Source organism: Rhagoletis zephyria, unplaced genomic scaffold (genome assembly GCF_001687245.7).
Source record: "Rhagoletis zephyria isolate East Lansing unplaced genomic scaffold, Rhagoletis_zephyria_1.1 Rzeph_scaffold_00667, whole genome shotgun sequence".
Classification (NCBI taxonomy): Eukaryota; Metazoa; Arthropoda; class Insecta; order Diptera; family Tephritidae; genus Rhagoletis; species Rhagoletis zephyria.
Window position 1 is genome coordinate 32,799 of NW_016157751.1, and position 19,153 is coordinate 51,951.

The 19,153-nt window shown below is 37.7% G+C and overlaps 1 protein-coding gene across 1 annotated transcript in view; it reads left to right on the forward strand.

Moving 5' to 3' along the window:
• Nucleotides 1-4,609: 4,609 nt before the first annotated feature.
• LOC108360959 (cytoplasmic dynein 2 heavy chain 1-like) overlaps nucleotides 4,610-19,153 on the forward strand; it is a 153,055-nt gene continuing 138,511 nt past the window's right edge. The window contains exons 1-4 of the mRNA XM_017613457.1: nucleotides 4,610-5,522; nucleotides 9,591-9,647; nucleotides 10,230-10,582; nucleotides 11,249-11,333. Coding sequence (XP_017468946.1) covers nucleotides 4,610-5,522; nucleotides 9,591-9,647; nucleotides 10,230-10,582; nucleotides 11,249-11,333 — 1,408 coding nt within the window. The remainder of the gene's footprint in view (nucleotides 5,523-9,590; nucleotides 9,648-10,229; nucleotides 10,583-11,248; nucleotides 11,334-19,153) is intronic.

Here is a 19,153-nt window from a genome sequence, read left to right on the forward strand (position 1 = left end):
GTAAAATTTTGGAAAATGGGCGTGGCACCGCCCACTTATGATCACATATAAGTATACCGGTAACCGTTCTACCAATTTGTACCGAACTCGGTTNCTACCAATTTGTACCAAACTCGGTATGGTTATTGTACTTGCCACGTGTAAGCAAAACGTTGAAAATTATTGAAATCGGACTAAAATAACGGCCGATTCTCATATAACGGTAAATTTAAGAAATGCTTGAAACTTCAATATTTCGAAATTGAAGGACGCTAATTTACTCAAAATTGATACACCTCGGCTTACCATCTAGCGGAACGTTTCGGAAGGGTGAAAAAACATATATTTAATACTTGCGCCGGGTATTTAATGTTCGGCTCCGCCCGAACTTAGACTTTCTTACTTGTTTGTACTTTAATTCCTGAAAGTTTTGACAAAATTAAATGATGGTACGTACAGACGCCACATACATACCAAAGCATCTCGTAGTGGAGACGCGAAACAAAACACATTTACCTCTATATCTTTCCAACAAGTAGCCGGAACTTAATATATGAGGTATCGTTTGAAAGGTATTGGCCTACAGAATAACACTAAATATATGGGTGTACCCATATGTCCCCTTAAACCGGCAAAAGCAAAAAAACGTGTTTTTGGTTCGCAACACTTTAGCCTAATTTTTAAGAATCTGGTTAATCGTTTAAGAAGCTTAAATACATTTTCTGGAAACACTCTGCAAGATCTTTCCAACGATATCTCAAACATGTCAATTGGACCCCTGGATAAAAACTTCCAAATCTCGTGTAAATACATATAAGCGAGTCATTTCAGCATGCTACTGTGTCTGCTTCCGTCACTCGCGCACACTGCCGTGCGCTGTGATAGGAAACACCTTTCTAGGAAGCATGCAGGGATGCACTTTTTTCAGTCCATACTGGGTAAGTCTTTTAGAATGGCTACAAAATGGCAAAAGTGATCATGAAGTACGTTGTAGGATATGCGGAAGTTTGGCAATGGTGGTAAGGCAAACATTCAAGACCACTTAAAGGCGCCGCTTTTTCTAAGTTACGTCACCGTCAAGAGAACTTTTTTCTTTTATGATAAAAAAAAATTCAGAACTTGAGCGTTTCATCATTATCACTCATTCAGCTCTAGGGATTGTGCTACAAAACTACTGTTTAGTTATAGATAACTACATTATATCTACATATTAAGTACCCAAATTCATTGGTACTATCTTTTACATTTTGCACCATCACTGGTAGCATTTAATTATATGTACTATCACTGATAATATCAGCTGCGCATAATTGCTTAGCTCTTCTTTATGCTAATTATTTGTATCTGCGCATGTCCACATATATGCATACTTGCATACATATATACGTAAACGTTTGCTTGCTATCAATCTGTGCTCCCGCTACTGCATTGATAGCATTCAATGCTAAAGAACCGGTTTAGAGTTTTGAGTGACTTTGATAATGCGCTGTTATCATATTTGTACATACATACATACATACATTAGCATAACTGTATTAGACTGGCATATGTACCACTAAATCAGGTGATCTACATCCATTTATACCGTATGCCATTTTACTTATTAGCTGGAAGAAATTTTGTAAGCTAAGATTTTATGTTCTCACTTGCATTTTGGTCATCTTGGCAAGCGCTAGCATATGCACTTAAAGCATTTTTAGTAAAACGCCTGCATATCTTTCTTGGTGTTTCGCGCATACATACTACTCGTTTATTTTTAATATTGTATAGAGCGCTAGCATATAGTTTTAAGCAGCGAATACAAATCAATAATTATTGTTAAATAAAATTGGAAAAGCCTACAAACTATTTTTATCGTACTTTATCTCGCATTTAGTACGGGTCAGTAAAAAAGCTTATTGCCCCCATAACATTTGGTGACCCCGACGTGATCGCGGAATCAACACTAACAAGTTTGGTTTATCGCAAAATTGGTTTATCAAACGTTGCGTTTGACTATTTTTTGGCACGTCAATTTCAAAAGAATGCCACCATCCAAAAAGATTGACTCAGCTGAAGGCAAGAAAAAGCTGGAGTCATTTGTCCAACAAATTGCCACGATCAACAACTCCCTGACTTTCGATGCCCTGCGTGGGTTCGACGAGGCTGCAGTAGAGGTGCGCATCGAGCAAGCGGATCGAATGGAGAAGAGGTTCGATGCCCTTCACACGCAACTAGAGGACAACGACGCTGATGATCTTTTGACTGCATTTACTAGTAACTATATCGAGGTAAAAACTAAGCTGACACGTCAGCTGCACACATGCCGAGCTTCAGAAGCGCATAGCTCTACGACGAGGCCATTTTCTGGTGATCAACCTTCGATCATCGTCACTCAACCAAAGCAGAGGTTACCCGTCTTACAAATCCCTAAGTTTAGCGGTAACTATTCAGAATGCCCAGATTTTTTCTCGATGTTCAATACCGTTGTACATCAGGACGTAGATTTGACAAGAATTGAGAAATTCCAGCACCTTCGGTCAAGTCTACGTGATGCAGCGTTGGACACAATTCGTTCCTTAGAAATAAGTGAACAAAATTATGAGAAGGCCATTGATTTGTTAAAAGCTCGATTTGATAACAAGCGTTTAAACTTCCAGGCTCATATCCGAGACATTGTTCAGCTCAAGAGGGTAGAGGGTGAAAGGGTTGTCAAACTTCGAGAACTCAGCGATACGGTAAATGCTCACTTACGAGCTTTGCAAACTATGGGAACAAAGGAGCAGATCGCCGATTGCTTACTCATTCAACTCGTTTCTGGAAAATTGGACGTCAAATCTCGGGCGAAATGGGAGGAACAAACACCAGCAAATGAAATACCTACTTGGAGTTCAATGGCTATATTTTTGGAACAACGCTGCCAGCGACTGGAAAATGTGCAGAACGCTATTGCACCGCCGGAAAATCAGGTAGGAAAGAAATCGTCCAATAACAATAACAGTCGCAAGGTTCTGCTAACGTCAGCTGTAGGTGCATGCATATTGTGCAGTTCTAGCGAGCACAACATCGCAAAGTGCGAACAGTTTCTATGCCTTTCGCCTACAGCACGCTACAAAGAAGCAAAAAGATTGCACTTATGTTTGAATTGCCTTCGACACGGTCATTCACTTAAGGACTGCAAGTCCGGTCACTGTAGACATTGCAGCATCACAGTCTGCTTCATCAAGAAACAAACTCATTTTCGACTTCGTCACAAGCATTGGCTTCTGCCAAACTGCCGTCGCAAGCGCAATCAACAACAACAATCCCTACTTCTATCAATTCGTACTTGCCTTCGTCTTCATCTTTCGGTCCTTCAGCTTCTGCATTTGTCAGTTCTGAAGTTCAAGCCAGCGTTGCTGACAGAGATTTCGTTCTCTTAGCAACCGCCATCATTTACGTAAAAAATCGATCTGGCTCTCTCATTCCCTGCAGAGCTTTACTAGATTCTGCGTCACAATTAAATTTCATAACCAATCGACTCGTTAACCAGCTACAATTGAAGAAGATCAAGTCTTCGCAGTTCATTTCTGGTATAGGCCAAAATGAGTTCGTTGCTAATCATATCGTTGATTTAGACCTGCATTCGCGCATTAATGATTACACTGCTAAATTGTCTGCGGTTGCAACATCCACCATTACCGATGTTCAACCAACTCGCTCTTTAAAGGGTATTAATTGGAACATACCATCAAACATACGCTTAGCGGATCCACAATTCTTCGAACCTCAGCGCATTGATATGCTCATTGGAGCTAGTTTATTTTTCGACCTCCTCTGCGTCGGTCAGATTCGCTTGGCTGAAAACTTGCCACTTTTACAAAAAACAAAGTTAGGCTGGGTTGTATCAGGCGCAACTACATACAATGTTCAGAAACTATCTTGCTTAGCAGCCATCGACATAGCTCTAGCAAATGACACAGATGTCGAGTTAAACAACCTGGTTCAGCGATTTTGGGCCATCGAGAATTGCAATGACTCCGCACCAAAGACTACAGTAGAGGAAGACTTGTGCGAAGAACATTTCATCAAAACCCATAAGAGATTAGAATCTGGTGAGTTTTCGGTTCGATTGCCAGCAAAATCGCCTCCTTGCGAATTAGGAGAATCGTATCAGCAGGCCATCAATCGGTTCAAAGCTTTAGAGCGGAAATTTCAGCGCAATGCTGAACTAAAACAACAATATTCGTCGTTTATCAAGGAGTACCTTGATTTGAATCATATGTCAGTCGTTGACACTATACCAAAGCAAATTCCAGTGAATTTTTTGCCGCATCACTGTGTGTTGAAAGCTGATAGCACCACAACAAAACTGCGTGTGGTTTTTGATGGCTCTGCGCCAACCAGCAATGGACGTTCGCTGAATTCGATCCTGATGAAAGGACCAACTATTCAACCACCTCTTTTTGATATTTTGCTTAGATTTCGCACATTTAAAATTGCTCTTACTGCAGACATCGCTAAAATGTACCGGTGCGTAAGAATGTCTCATCCAGACAACTTCCTTCAATGTATAATATGGAGGGATAATCCTAATGAAGATTTCTGCATTTTTAAATTAGATACCGTCACCTACGGAACAAAGCCAGCTTCTTTTCTAGCCATTCGAGCAATGCAGCAGCTTGGCCGTGACGGAGCTCTCGTCTATCCCGTTGGAGCCGAGACGATACACCATGGATTCTATGTGGATGACATGATTTTCGGTGCAGACTCTGTGGACGAAGCTAAAGTCGTGCTAAACCAGACAAAGAAATTGTTAACTCTTGGAAACTTTCACTTGAGGAAATGGTGCTCCAATGATGATCGCGTTTTGGCTGATATAGGTGGTAATGACAGACAGGACTTTCTAACCTTCGATGATGGTGCAAGCATAACAAAGACACTTGGATTGGTTTGGGACCCAAAGTTGGACGTATTCATATTTTCATTTTCTCCTTTCGCAACACCAACCAAGGTAACTAAGCGTACAATCCTTTCAGCTATAGCTAGGCTTTACGACCCGCTTGGTTTGATTGGACCTGTGGTGGCCAAAGCCAAAATATTCTTGCAGCATTTGTGGAAGGAGAAGCTACATTGGGACGAAAGCCCACCTCAAGCATTACAAGAAGAATGGCTGGAAATATGCAACCAATACAAGCTAGTTGCTCGTTTTAGTTTCGACCGTTACTTGATAATGCCCGAGGCGGACCTACAAATACATGGGTTTTGCGATGCGAGTATTGCTGCTTATGGTGCCTGCATATACATACGTGCTGAAAGTGACGGACACATACTAACCAATCTTCTCTGCTCCAAATCTCGTGTAGCTCCACTTAAAGCGCTCACGGTACCGAAGCTTGAGCTTTCTGGAGCATTACTTTTAGCCGAGTTAATCGCAAAAGTGGTAAGCGCAACGCATTTCAAAGGAAAAAAGGTATTTTGTTGGTCAGACTCCACAATAGTGCTATCATGGCTACGTAATGAACCGGCCAACTTCAACGTTTTTGTCGCAAATCGTATTAATGCAATTCAGACCCTAACTAAAGGTATGACTTGGGGGTATGTTCCAACCGATTCCAACCCAGCAGACATTCTTTCAAGAGGCGCTAATCCGAAAGATCTTTTAAACATGTCTTTGTGGAAAAACGGACCATCTTATCTTGGTGGCGATCAGAACAATTGGCCAAAATCTCCTCTCTTACCAATAAAGGACTTACCCGAATATCGAAAGCGTGCATTTGTATTTATTACTATATCAGACATGTCTTTAAATTGCAAATTTTCTAACTCATTTGATCGATTGCAGAGAGTATATGCATACATTTATCGTTTCTCCCGACCACTTGGAAAGAGGCTTTCGGGACTACTCAACGCCATTGAGTTACAGGAAGGCACTTTTCTGCTTATTCGAATGATTCAGAGGACGCATCTTCGAGATGCATACAAAGCGCTAGAAGCTAAGGAGGCGATAAAGACTTCATCTGAAATTCGTTCACTGAACCCCTTCCTAGACGAGCGTGGATTGATCCGAGTCGGCGGAAGACTTCAGCATTCAAATTTGGATTTTTCATCGAAACACCCAATTATTTTGCCAAAACGTCACCCGGTGACTGAGTCGATCATCAGCAGCTTTCATAGAAAACTTTTACACGCTGGACCACAATCGTTGTTAGCATCTATTCGTCTTCAGTATTGGCCTATTGGCGGTCGTAAAACCGTAAGTCGAGTTATTAACAAATGCGTTCGTTGTTTTCATGTCAAGCCTAAGCTTATGGAACATTTAATGGGAAACTTACCCTCCGAAAGGGTTAGATGCAATCGAGCATTCCTAACTACTGGAGTGGACTTGTGTGGACCATTTTTCTACAAATCCGACGTACGAAATCGAGCACCAGTTAAATGCTACATTTGCATATTTATTTGCTTCGCAACAAAGGCCGTTCATTTGGAGCTGGTCAAGGATTTGGCAACCTCTTCATTCCTCGCAGCCCTAAAGAGATTTATTAGTACGCGTGGTTGACCGCAAACCATATGGTCGGACAATGCCACCAATTTTATTGGAGCCAAAAATGAGCTATCGGAGTTGAGAAAACTATTTTTGAGCCAAGAACATTCAAGAGCTATTCATGAGCAGTGTGCCAGCGATGGAATTGAATGGAAGCTGATACCCCCTCGCTCTCCCCACTTTGGCGGTTTATGGGAAGCCGCAGTAAAAATGGCCAAATATCATTTGTATCGAGTTATTGCACTTTCTAAATTAAACTTTGATGAGTTTCGCACACTTGTGTGCCAAATATCTGCAATTATAAATTCAAGGCCTTTATGTCCAATTACAGAGAACCCTGACGATTTAGAGGTACTGACCCCAGGGCACTTTCTTATTGGCGCATCCTACACAGCAGTCGTAGAACCTGACATCACCCCATTACAAATTGATCGTCTTAGCAGATGGCAGCGTGTGTGCTACATGCAACAACAATTCTGGAAGAAATGGCATGCCGAATATCTGACTCTTCTGCAGCAGCGCCAGAAGTGGCACTCATATTCGTCGAATCTGAAGCCTGGAGACGTGGTTTTGATCAAAGATGAGAACAATCCCCCGCTAAAGTGGCCTCTGGCCAGGGTCATAGAAACTATTTCTGGAAGCGATCAGGTGGTGCGAGTTGCAGTTCTGAAGACATCAAATGGCGTATACAGACGAGCGGTTGCAAAGCTGTGCCTTCTTCCAATTGAAGATAATATCTTGAAAGCCTAAGTCTTTCAACGGGCGGAGTATGTTTAGTTATAGATAACTACATTATATCTACATATTAAGTACCCAAATTCATTGGTACTATCTTTTACATTTTGCACCATCACTGGTAGCATTTAATTATATGTACTATCACTGATAATATCAGCTGCGCATAATTGCTTAGCTCTTCTTTATGCTAATTATTTGTATCTGCGCATGTCCACATATATGCATACTTGCATACATATACGCGTAAACGTTTGCTTGCTATCAATCTGTGCTCCCGCTACTGCATTGATAGCATTCAATGCTAAAGAACCGGTTTAGAGTTTTGAGTGACTTTGATAATGCGCTGTTATCATATTTGTACATACATACATACATACATTAGCATAACTGTATTAGACTGGCATATGTACCACTAAATCAGGTGATCTACATCCATTTATACCGTATGCCATTTTACTTATTAGCTGGAAGAAATTTTGTAAGCTAAGATTTTATGTTCTCACTTGCATTTTGGTCATCTTGGCAAGCGCTAGCATATGCACTTAAAGCATTTTTAGTAAAACGCCTGCATATCTTTCTTGGTGTTTCGCGCATACATACTACTCGTTTATTTTTAATATTGTATAGAGCGCTAGCATATAGTTTTAAGCAGCGAATACAAATCAATAATTATTGTTAAATAAAATTGGAAAAGCCTACAAACTATTTTTATCGTACTTTATCTCGCATTTAATACGGGTCAGTAAAAAAGCTTATTGCCCCCATAACAACTACATTGCTTATAATATTATGGGAGCCCTACCTTACTATCAATTTTAGTGAAGAAAAAATTTGTTCCCTAGACTAAAGAACTTTTTTTTCACTATGAGTGAAAATCTCTCAAGTGGGCCACCCAAAATTGGACGGTCAAGAGTTTTTCGCACAAATCACTTTATTCGGTTAACGACCACACAAAAAAATATAATTTGAGCAATTTTGCAAAATTCGAAGTTTTACAAGACTTATTGTTATTAACTTATGAATTCAGTAATTATTTATTATCCACTGATTCATATCATGTATCTTGCTGATTTTTCCACGATAATAGCTAATTGGACACGCTTTAGCCTGATTGTTTCAATTTTTCAAACAATCATTATTTTTAATAAAATTTTTAATATTTTTTTTTTAATTTTTATAAACAAATGGAAATATTTATTACTTCTCGATCAGATATTTTAATCGTTTACATTGGAAAAAATAAAGAGGATAGTATAATTGTTTGTGCCGCAGAAATAAAAAACAACTAAGCACTTTTTAACACCCCCAAAATAGTTTGCTACTTGTAGCTGTATACCTGAACGAAATATAATCCTTGGTGAAAAAATGTATTTGTGGATTGTTGTTGTTGTTGGCGCGCGGAATGAAGGCAAAAGCACCTGTGGCAGGAGCGAAAAAAGTAATAACTAGTCACTCCGTGCAAGTTTCCGTGTGTTTTTCTTTTAAATAATGTATTATAGAATAAGGATTGATATTCAATGTAAACGATTAAAAAATCTGATCGAGAAGTACTAAATATTTCCATTTTTTTATACATTTTTTATTAATTGAAAACTTTATACAAAATAATGATTATTTGAAAAATTTAAAAAATCAGGTTTAAGCGTGTCTAATTAACTATTATCGTGGAAAAAATCAGCAAGATACATGCTATGAAGCAGTGGATAATAAATAATTACTGATTTTTTTAAATCTACAAACATGTTTTTTTAGCAACTTTCTAAATTCTTCATTAACAAACGTATGGAAAATTTAACTTAAAAAAACATTTTTTTATAAATCTCTGGCTCTTTGTCAATAAGAAAGTCCTAATTGATTTTTTGATACAACCAATATTTATCGGGTTGCTATGAGGTAAACAATAGCTTACGGCGAGACACCTAATGTTTTGTTTGTTGTATAACTTTTGAAAAAACAAATCGCTGTTGTTTTTTTTGCGTTTACAAATACTTTAGGACCTCCTCTGCAACATATCCGAAAATCGAGCAAAAAAAGTTTTGAAATAGTGTGGAATGCCTCTTATTTGAGGTTTTGTTATTTTCTTATTTTTCTCCTCGTGATTATAACCAAGTACCGACAGGGGACACAGCGAACACAACAATTCGTAAAAGCAACGTGACCAACCGACCCGTTTATTATCTAACCATGGCAACGGTTGCTAAGTTCCTTAACGAACGCAAAACTAGCTACCAAAACAAAAAGGTGAACGTTTGGTAATACATATTATAGTAAATTATAGTTTCTGAAAGCGTTTGTTAATTATTCGCTTTATTTGCTGCGCAAATATTGAATTAATTTCATTTTAAACAAAAAACTAATTGAATTAGTGCAGAAATGAACAACAACGGATTCAAAAACAATAAGTCGAAGTTCATAATAAATACTTCAGGTGAGTGTGTAGTCCATAAAATAAATAATTAAAATGCGCCGCATTCTGAGACGGATGATGATGTATCTAGTAAGTTCAGTATGAATTTTGATGTGTTCCTCCGGTGGTTACTGAAATTGCAATTATGGGCACTCAAAAGCAAACATGAAAGTCTTTGCCGCATATCAGATGTAGTGAAAACAATCAGGACCACGGTTAACAACTTTAATACGTACTACATATGTACATATGTATCGTTACCTTAATAAAAAAGGCCTTATCTAACTTGTTTGTTTCTTTTTGAGCGATTAGAAACTTGAATAAAAAATCAAGTTATTAAGCACCAATTCGTTTAAAATGTTTTATTTTATTGAAGACTGTAATTCATTTTATGCTGTAGCAGTTATTTTCATGTTTTCGAAGGATTTGGGTGAGTAATCTGCCGACTTTCGTACATAACTGGATTTTGAACGAAAATGAGTTAGGGCTTTTCTCTATTAAGGTAACGTATGTATGTATGTATGATATCTTCCTTCCTTATTTTTACTTTTACTATCAGTTCTCATCATCCGTTTACCTTTTACTTTTTTTTACGATTTATAGTTGAATACTTTGCGGCTAGTGCGAGCGCTGGTCAAGCTGCTGACGAGCATCTGACGGAGATCGACGAGTTTCTCGAGAACGATGAACTTACCGTCATTGCAGCGGTGCATAACAAATCAGATGGCAGGATAAAATTTCATCATCGCATACCTGATGACGAGTTATGCTTACTATTTTATAAGATCCCACAAGTCAGCGGTGGCAGCTCTGGTGGAAGTGAATCCACGAACATTTTATCTGCTTGCAGTGGAGCATACGACCAACCACTTGGCATATTAACACTGGAGGGCGGATTGGTCAAGTCGATTTACAATTCCGTTTCGCGTGTATTCTCACCGCATGCCGAAACCAGGGTAAGTTAATGTTGCACATGAACACTTGATGTCTTTACTTAGTTTTTGTTTTGGTCAGCTGAGCTTAGTGATGTTAGCGTTTTTAAGTGACTTTTACTTCGTAACCTACCGTTTGCCTTGCAGTAAAGTTATGTTGTGCTTGTTTTTGTTTTAGATGGCACGTAACTTTCTTATGGCTGTGGAAGATTTCATGCAAAGAATGTTGTATAACTAACTAGTTAAATGTTTTCGCTGCAACAGACATACTATGCATATGTACACAGAATACTTAGGCACTCCGCACATTAAGCGCCTAATCATAGTAATGTAATTGTTTCGGCATACTAAAGAATGAAGCTTTTCAACTTTTGTTTACTTTTTTGTGTTGGAAATAAAAATTATTTGTCATTTCAATAGGAAATAATTTAAAATGAGTTATTTCGTGTTAAAATTCGCGCACACAATAAGCGTTTATGCAATATTTTACTGCAGAAATATTTTCAGAAGTGTGTAGTTGAGAAAGAACTGCCAGAAAATGTGTTATGTGTAGAATGTGTTTATTAACTGGTGACATGTGCAGGGCGAGCAAGTGTTCGGAAGTCGAATCGTAGGCGCGTAATGTACAGAGTGCCTTAGTCTACTTACTTACATTTAAGATGCTCACTAAATTTTCTTTTAACTTTTAAGAACACTGACTACAGTTCAGAATTGAGCGGTTTACTTGAAAGTTTACACGTGTCTTTGGGTTCAACTTTAGGTTTGCCGCAAAGTGGTAAGTTTCTATATATTATAACATCTGCCTGCATATTATCTTTATTTTAAATACTGCACATAAATAGTACAATCAAATTAGAAAAATCTGAAAATTTTTTATGTTGGTCGATTTCGTTTTTGTACTGAGAGAAAAGTTCCTGGGAATGATCGACTTGACTTTTCACAATCGCAAGAATGTTTTAAGACGTTTTAAAGTCGAAAATAAACGATCTGCAGTACATGAAGTAACATGCATCGTTGCCTAAATTTTTAGTATAGAGAAAATGTTTGGGACAAATTAATGATTACATTCGTTTAGAGCTTTCAACGCCGTTGATGGACGAGTTGAATGATATTTTTTATTCTAGTTCTCTTTCCCTAAAGAAGACTGTGAAACAATATTTTCCATGTCCTCAATGTCTTAGGCGCTAAGCAGTAAATTATCAATTCAACATATATGCTAATTTTGTTATTATGGGTTTGTGCTGAAATTTTTCGTTTAGTTGGGTAGCAATATTATCAAGAAAAAGCACTGCTACAGTCTTTTATAATAAGCTTAAAGACTCGGTGATACACTTTTTCTTTGATTCTTTCTGGTGTTGGAAATGCGTAGAAGTCTAACTTCACCATTTACCGAGCTCAGAAGCTTACCTTCTGTTTGGAATATATGTATGGTGTATTATTTAACTGGCAACGTTACATTCGTACGCATTTCTTTCAATATCAATCAATTGTCCATTAAATACCAGAAAACCACCGGTTTTTTTTTTACTTACAAGCTTTTATTTAACTTTCTCATCCCGCGGAAACTTACAAGCGATTTTAAACTATTTTCCCGACAAGCTAAAGACCTAGACATAGTTCCAATCACAATGGCAATGCAATTTAAAATATAAATGAATTACCTAGATGGTCCAGGGGTCTTGATACAAAGGCGGTCAAGTAAAAGTTATGGCTAACAGAGCGTAATTTGCCTGAGAACGTAAAACCGCTATAAGTATTTTATAGCTGCCGGCGATAGTAAATAAATACTATAGTTTCAGGCGCTTGTATGATAGATTCTACTGTGAATTCTTTGGTAAGAGAAAAACCAGATATTAGCTTCAACTATGTTTAACATGCATGTCGGCCGCTGTGCTATAGTGGTAAGCAGTGCCTCGCTTCCACTCCACAGCACCTGGGTTCAAGCCCTGGTCAAAGCAACATCGCAAAAAAAATATAGAAAAAAGGTTTTTTCTTAACAGCGGTCGTGCCTCGGCAGGCAATGGCAAACCTCCGAGTGTATTTCTGCCATGAAAAACAGCTTCTCATAAAAATACAGTCGCCGTTCGGAGTCGGCGTAAAACTGTAGGTCCCTCCGCTTTGTGTGACAACATCAAGGCGCCCGCCACAAATCGGAGGAGAAGCTCGGCCAAACACTAACATATGGGTAAGCGCCAATCTATTATTATTATTATTATGTTTAACATGACCAAACTGTTAAGTTTTAGGCACTTCTGTTAAGAATTACTTTATTTGGTTTCCTCACTTAGGGAGTTAGTGAAACACAAAGATACGATAAAAGGCACGCATAATCCACATGCATCCATCTTAAAAGTGTACATACTTCTACTTTCCCGCAGGCGAAAAAATTTAAGTTAGTACGATGTGCTTTGGGGTGAACTCGAACGATGTCAAATCTAATTCATTTCCATACAAAATTTGTTCTCTATTACACTAAAATTTAATCAGCTATAAAACTACTCTATATTTTTCTTTTAATTCAGATTATGATATCATTATTCAGATTGGAAAGTTTGAAGTTTTTAGGAATGCTTGCTGATTAGTTTTTTTTAAATGTTCTAGCCACCTTTTTCCAGTGCTGAGAGATGCACCCCCTGATATAACTCAGAGGCACAAGGAGATATGAGATATCTAGAGCCGACCCATTCCTGGCCAGCTCGTGAGCCATCCCCTTGCTGCTGTGTCCCAGCACCCAGATCAACGACAATGCAACGACATGCCTGTCAACTAAAGCCACGACGTTCTCCCTGCACTGTTTTATTATGCTGGAGGTGATCCTTGATCGCAGCCTGACTACCCGAGAAAATAGCAATGCTGGTTCTCGCTAGCTTCGAGGCTAAAATTATTTTGCAGGCCTCATTTATGGCAGACCTCTGTCTGAAAAATACTGGCCGAATTTGGTAATCGAGTAGACTCTTCGATTTGTAGGTCGGTTGAAAATATTCCCGCCCCTGCGCCACAATGAATTTTTGAGAAGTACGCAAAAATTTATACTTCGAAGCATTCAGTAAAAATAGGATCCTTTCACTCCCTTCTTGATGGAAAAATCGTGCCGAAGTTTTTATTGAAGAGAATCGAAGGACAAATGTAGTCAGTTTTTTTTCGCGAATGCTTGGGTCGTTGAAAGAGTGCAGAATACGTCCATGCCCGTACGTACGTTCTTTCCACAATCTAAGTTCCAACTTCAGGGCACTCTGTGAATCACTTTCCTTAGGGTTGTCAGACGTACCGCTTTTGGGAGTAAACGTACTCCTTTTTATTGCAATGTACTCCCTTGTACTCCAAAAAAAATGGAAATGTATGTACTCCTTTTTTTAGTTTTGTACTTCTTGTGTACTCCTTTTTCCAGATATTCATTTTCAAACGACTTCAGAAAAAGGAGAAGGTAATGTTACCGCCTAACTTTGTACCACGTCAACCGATTTCTATAATTCTTTTTTTAAAGGAAAATTGGTACCTCAGGTGTGGTCCCATACTAATTTAGTTTAGGTCCGTTCATTGGATCATGAAGAAATTAACGATAACCCTAAATTGTTATATTGGAATTGAGGTCGGTTTTGTTTTTTGCTTAAAAACGACTTGTTTATCATATACTTTGCCATTCGTATTGTGGCTAACACGAGTAAAGTTGAGTGTGATAGTAAAAAAGTGTAAGCACGGTCGTGGCCAGGTAGGTGCAGGGCGGTCAGTTATAAAAATCAGAAAAATATTAAATTAATTATAAAGGTTAAATTAAAAAAGGCCATATATTCAGGAATTTTGGAATTCTTTTGTGTAACTTAGTTATTTATTTTTTACATTAATTGTTGATTTGAAAAAGATATCTAAGATATCTTTGTTTGTTTGCACTTCATTAATGAAAACGATCTCAAATATGTGATTATATATTTAACTAGCAGACCCGGCGAACTTCGTCCCGCACAAAATTTTTATATATTTTATTGAAGCTTTTTGGTCCAACATTTGCACCAACAATTCACGTTTACGATTTTCATGGGCACATTTGTCTGCTAAGATTAAGGTTTGGTGGTCATTTGTCGCTTTAAATAACCTAAGGAAAGTGTTATATCCGTTTTTGAAATTCTCAAGTTGTGCGGCATTTCATAGCACGGTTATTCGCAAAGCGAAATAAATTTTTTCCTCTTCACTCCCTGGCGGCAACAATGACCCGGTTCTATAGTGAATGTCCTAGAAGCTTTACAGTATAGTAGGTGGCAATTTCAAAATGGGTGCGAATCATTGTTCTACAGAAATGCAATATACATATACTTATTTCAGACGAAATACCTTAAAAGTTTGAACGCATAATAATATTGGAAAATCACATCCATTGGGCCAATTGCAACGCAGGAGCGTTCGATATACTCAATGGTGCAACAGGTCGATTTAATCTGACCTTCACGGCCCCTTTTCTCACTTGGCTATTTTTAGTAATAGCTCGACTTCAGCACCACTTGGCAGCACGTTTTTCAATAGTATTGCATACGTATTTAAAACATTAGCCAAATCGGATCATAAATAAGATTTTTAGTAATAACTCAACTACAGCGCCAACTGTCGGATTTAATTGTGAAACTAAACCATCCAGAGACCCACTCAAATACACAAAAAGTTTCATTAAAATCCGTACAACCGTTTAGGAGGATTTCACTCACAAACACACCTACAGAAGAATAACAAAATCATTCAAAGATAACTAAAGGTCGGTACGTTTGTAGGCCTCACACCCCTTTTCAAATAGCCCAAATTTTCTCCATGAGTATGGGCTTGATTTCAACTATATACTACCTCCATACGAAGTTCCGGTACTGTACCATGAATACTTTCAGAGATATGCAGTATAAAAATTCGATTTATATGGGAGGTGCCACGCCCCCCTTTCCAACAGCTGCCCTCTTTCTTCATGAGTATGCGATTGATTTCGTATATCTCCATACCAAGTTCCAGAACTCTACCATGAACACTTCCAAAGATAGGCAGTATGAAAAATTCGGTTTGTATGGAAGATGCCACGCCCCCTTTTCCAATAGTTCCAATTTTTCTCTAAGAGTATGCGATTTATTTCGTACATCTCCATACAAAACTCTAGAACTCTACCAAAAAATTTCCAGAGATAAGCAGTATGAAAAATTCGGTTTGTATGGGAGATGTCACACCCCTTTTTACAATAGCTAAAATTTTTCTCCAAGGGTATGCGATTGATTTCGTATATCTCCATACCAATTTCCAAAACTCTACCATACACACTTTCAGAGATATGTAGCATCAGAAATTCGGTTTGTATGGGAAGTGCCACGCCCCCTTTACATATAGATTTTTTTCAGCCTAAAACCATCCTTGGGACACGTGCGGCAGGTGGCAGTTTCAAAAAAATCGGTTCAGCCGCTCTCGAGCCTTGCAAAAACTAACAAACGGCTTTCTAAAATATATTGGTTGAGATATATTATATATTATAATTATATTTTGACAGTATCCGTTGTTTCTGATTGGCGCAAAAAAATCTTGCCTAGTGACGAATTCGCCCCTTGATATGGTCGTTACTTAAAGCTATTTATATTCGAAATTGCATGAAAATTGGAAAACAGGAATCTATAAGCTTATCCAGGCAAAAAGCTACCTACGTACCGAATTTTAAGCAAATCGGACCGTAAATACGATTTTTTCGAAGAGATCAGTCCCTGGTCCACTTCTCGGAAAAAATTGACCATATATCCTAATATATGCTAAAAAACTACTTACGTACCGAATTTTAAGCAAATCGGACCATAAATACGATTTTTTGGAATAGATCGGTCCCTGGTCCACTTCTCGGAAAAAAATGGGTCATATATGCTAATATATGCTAAAAAAGCTACTTACGTACTAAATTTTAAGCAAATCGGACTATAATACGATTTTTTCGAATAGACCGGTCCCTGGTCCACCTACCCAAAAAAAAGTAAAATTTGTAAAGCTATTTGTATACAAAATTTCATGAAAATCGGACCAGCCGTTCGCGAGATTACCTGTTACAAAAAAGGGACTTCTCTTTATATAATTAGTATAGATAATACTAGTGAACCCGCGCGGCGTTACAACGCCCAAAATTTAGTTTCAAAAACGTAACAAAATATTCCAAATATTAGTCAGAGTTATAAGCGATCCGAGTGTCATATTTCATCTAAATCCGTGTAGCTGTTTCTGAGTGAAGAGAGGTCTCGCGTGGTGCAAGTTTTTGATTTCAGCAAATTTCAAAAATAAAAATAATAATAAAAAGTTCTTAATTAAAAAAATAAAACTTTATCGCGCATCTATAAGATAAGGTCTTGACCCCTCACTTTTGAAATTCGAAAGAACGGCGTAGATCTAATCACAAAAAATGCTTTCTCGTATCATAAACATATCTACTTAGTTAGATCGATCTGACTTTTCGAAAAGGTGCCCATCCTAATCAAAGATATTTTGAAACTAAAGCTTTCATAAATCTCTTTTGATCGACACCCATATCTTAATATTTCATAAAAATTGTGTATAATTTAGCTGAAATCGATTTCTCAAATAGGCGGAAACTGTTTTCAAAAATATTTTCTAACTAAAATCTCTTTCGTCTTACATTGTGATACAAATTTTTTTAATAGACTGATGAACTACTGTGTAAAGTTTACTTTTTAAACAGATGGAAACCTTCTTGAAACCCCTTTAAACATTTTACATGTTCAAACTAAACATTTCTTTACACTCTTTCGTTTGACTCCCCTACTTTATATTTCATATAATTTGAATTAGTTATTTAAATTAGACATTTCAAGCAGGTGGCAGCTCTCTTTAAAAGTATTTTCAAGCAAACCATGGTAACTCTCCTTCATCTGACTTCGCTACATATTTTAATTAACCGGTGAATTAAGTTGAGTCTGATTTTTTAATCATGTGGTAACCCCGCAAGATATACATACTTCAGAAATAAAGAATTTTCAATCCCCGATTCGATCGACACCCATATTTTAATAATTTATTTAACTTAATAAATAATTTGAATTTAACTTTTTAAACAGGTGGCAAACCTCTTTCAACACCTCAAACACATTATAGGGGTATTCTCTGAGTCTTGCAAAGCCCTTGCACGGTGCACGGATTGCACGGTTTGCAAAGCTGTCCCATACGAAAACCGGTTTTAACCGTGCAATCCGTGCAATCTGTGCAAATCTTTTCGAAAAAATAAAACCAGTTTGCACATCTACTGGCCAAGCGCTTTAATTTGACACCCCATTTTTGAAAACTCAGCGAACGGTGGAGATCTTATGTCCTGGACAAAAAATTCCTCCGCATATTATATATATAGATATAGATCAAAGATTGGCAAACGATGCTGTTTTGTGACTTTAAGCCTGCTCACATTAAAAACGGGGGATGAACGAACAGCAGCGCATAGCTGCAGTGCTTGCAAATACAGCCACCGCAAGTGAACGATACCCTGTAGTCAAATGTACTAGTTATAAACTACCTCACAACTAGTATGAACCGCATGCCCAACTAGTCAGCCAACTATCTTTTTTCCATGCAATCAACTGGTATTTTTAACATGGGGATCGTTTTGTAGTTAGTACAAGTCTGGTAATTTTCAAACTAGTTCGGTTTCTTTCAGGAAATTCTACTTGTAAACTAGTATTTTTCCTGACTAGTTTGGGGTTTCACTGCAGGGTACTTATAAGGGTCTGATTATGCATACTTCGCATAACTTCGCACAACCATTTGTACCAGTGCAATAAATATTTAACTTAAGAAAATGTGAAGCAAAATCTAAACTCAACAGATCGCTAAGTTCCTTAAAGTTATGCTAATTTCTGGGTTGGGAATTCATACAAATTAGATACAAAGTACATACGAAATTACAGTTTGAAGTTTATGCGAACCAGTATTCCGAGTGAGAGCTCATTTGGACGATTGGCGAAGGCAAGACGCCGCAATTCATTTGTTGCAGAAGTCGTTCGACTTGTTGCTGAAAGCCATTTGATTTGTTGCTGAAGGCATCAAACGTTGCCGAAGTCATGATACTTTATTTCAAAAACAATTCAACGGCATTGGCTTGTTGAAATCAGAGAACGTATATTTATAGAGAAGGTCCAAGAACGAATCAGCGTGGAAACTGTCAAATACCAACAAAACTGGCGAAGCGCATTTTAAGAGCGGCAAGCCAGAGACAATCGAATTTTAACAGAGCCCAGCCAGAGGCAAAATAAATTTAACAGAAATTGTCTCATCAAAGCAAATGCATATTTTTCTTGTTAGAAATGAAATGCTGATAGCTTTTTACGTTTTTACAACGCTTTTATTGTTCTTTAAATTGGTTAATTATTTAAAATAAATGCATGCATAGGTCGAAATGTGTAATATGTACATATTGTGTACATGCATATGTATGCGAGAGATACAATTTTGTGAATCTAAAATGTGAAAGTTATGCAAATATGTAGTATGCAATTGGCAAATTCGTTGGTGATTTGCCGTCGGCATTTGGGTTGAAAAAATCGACTTTTACTTTTTTACCGATTCATATGGTAGATGCTACGCTATTTTCAA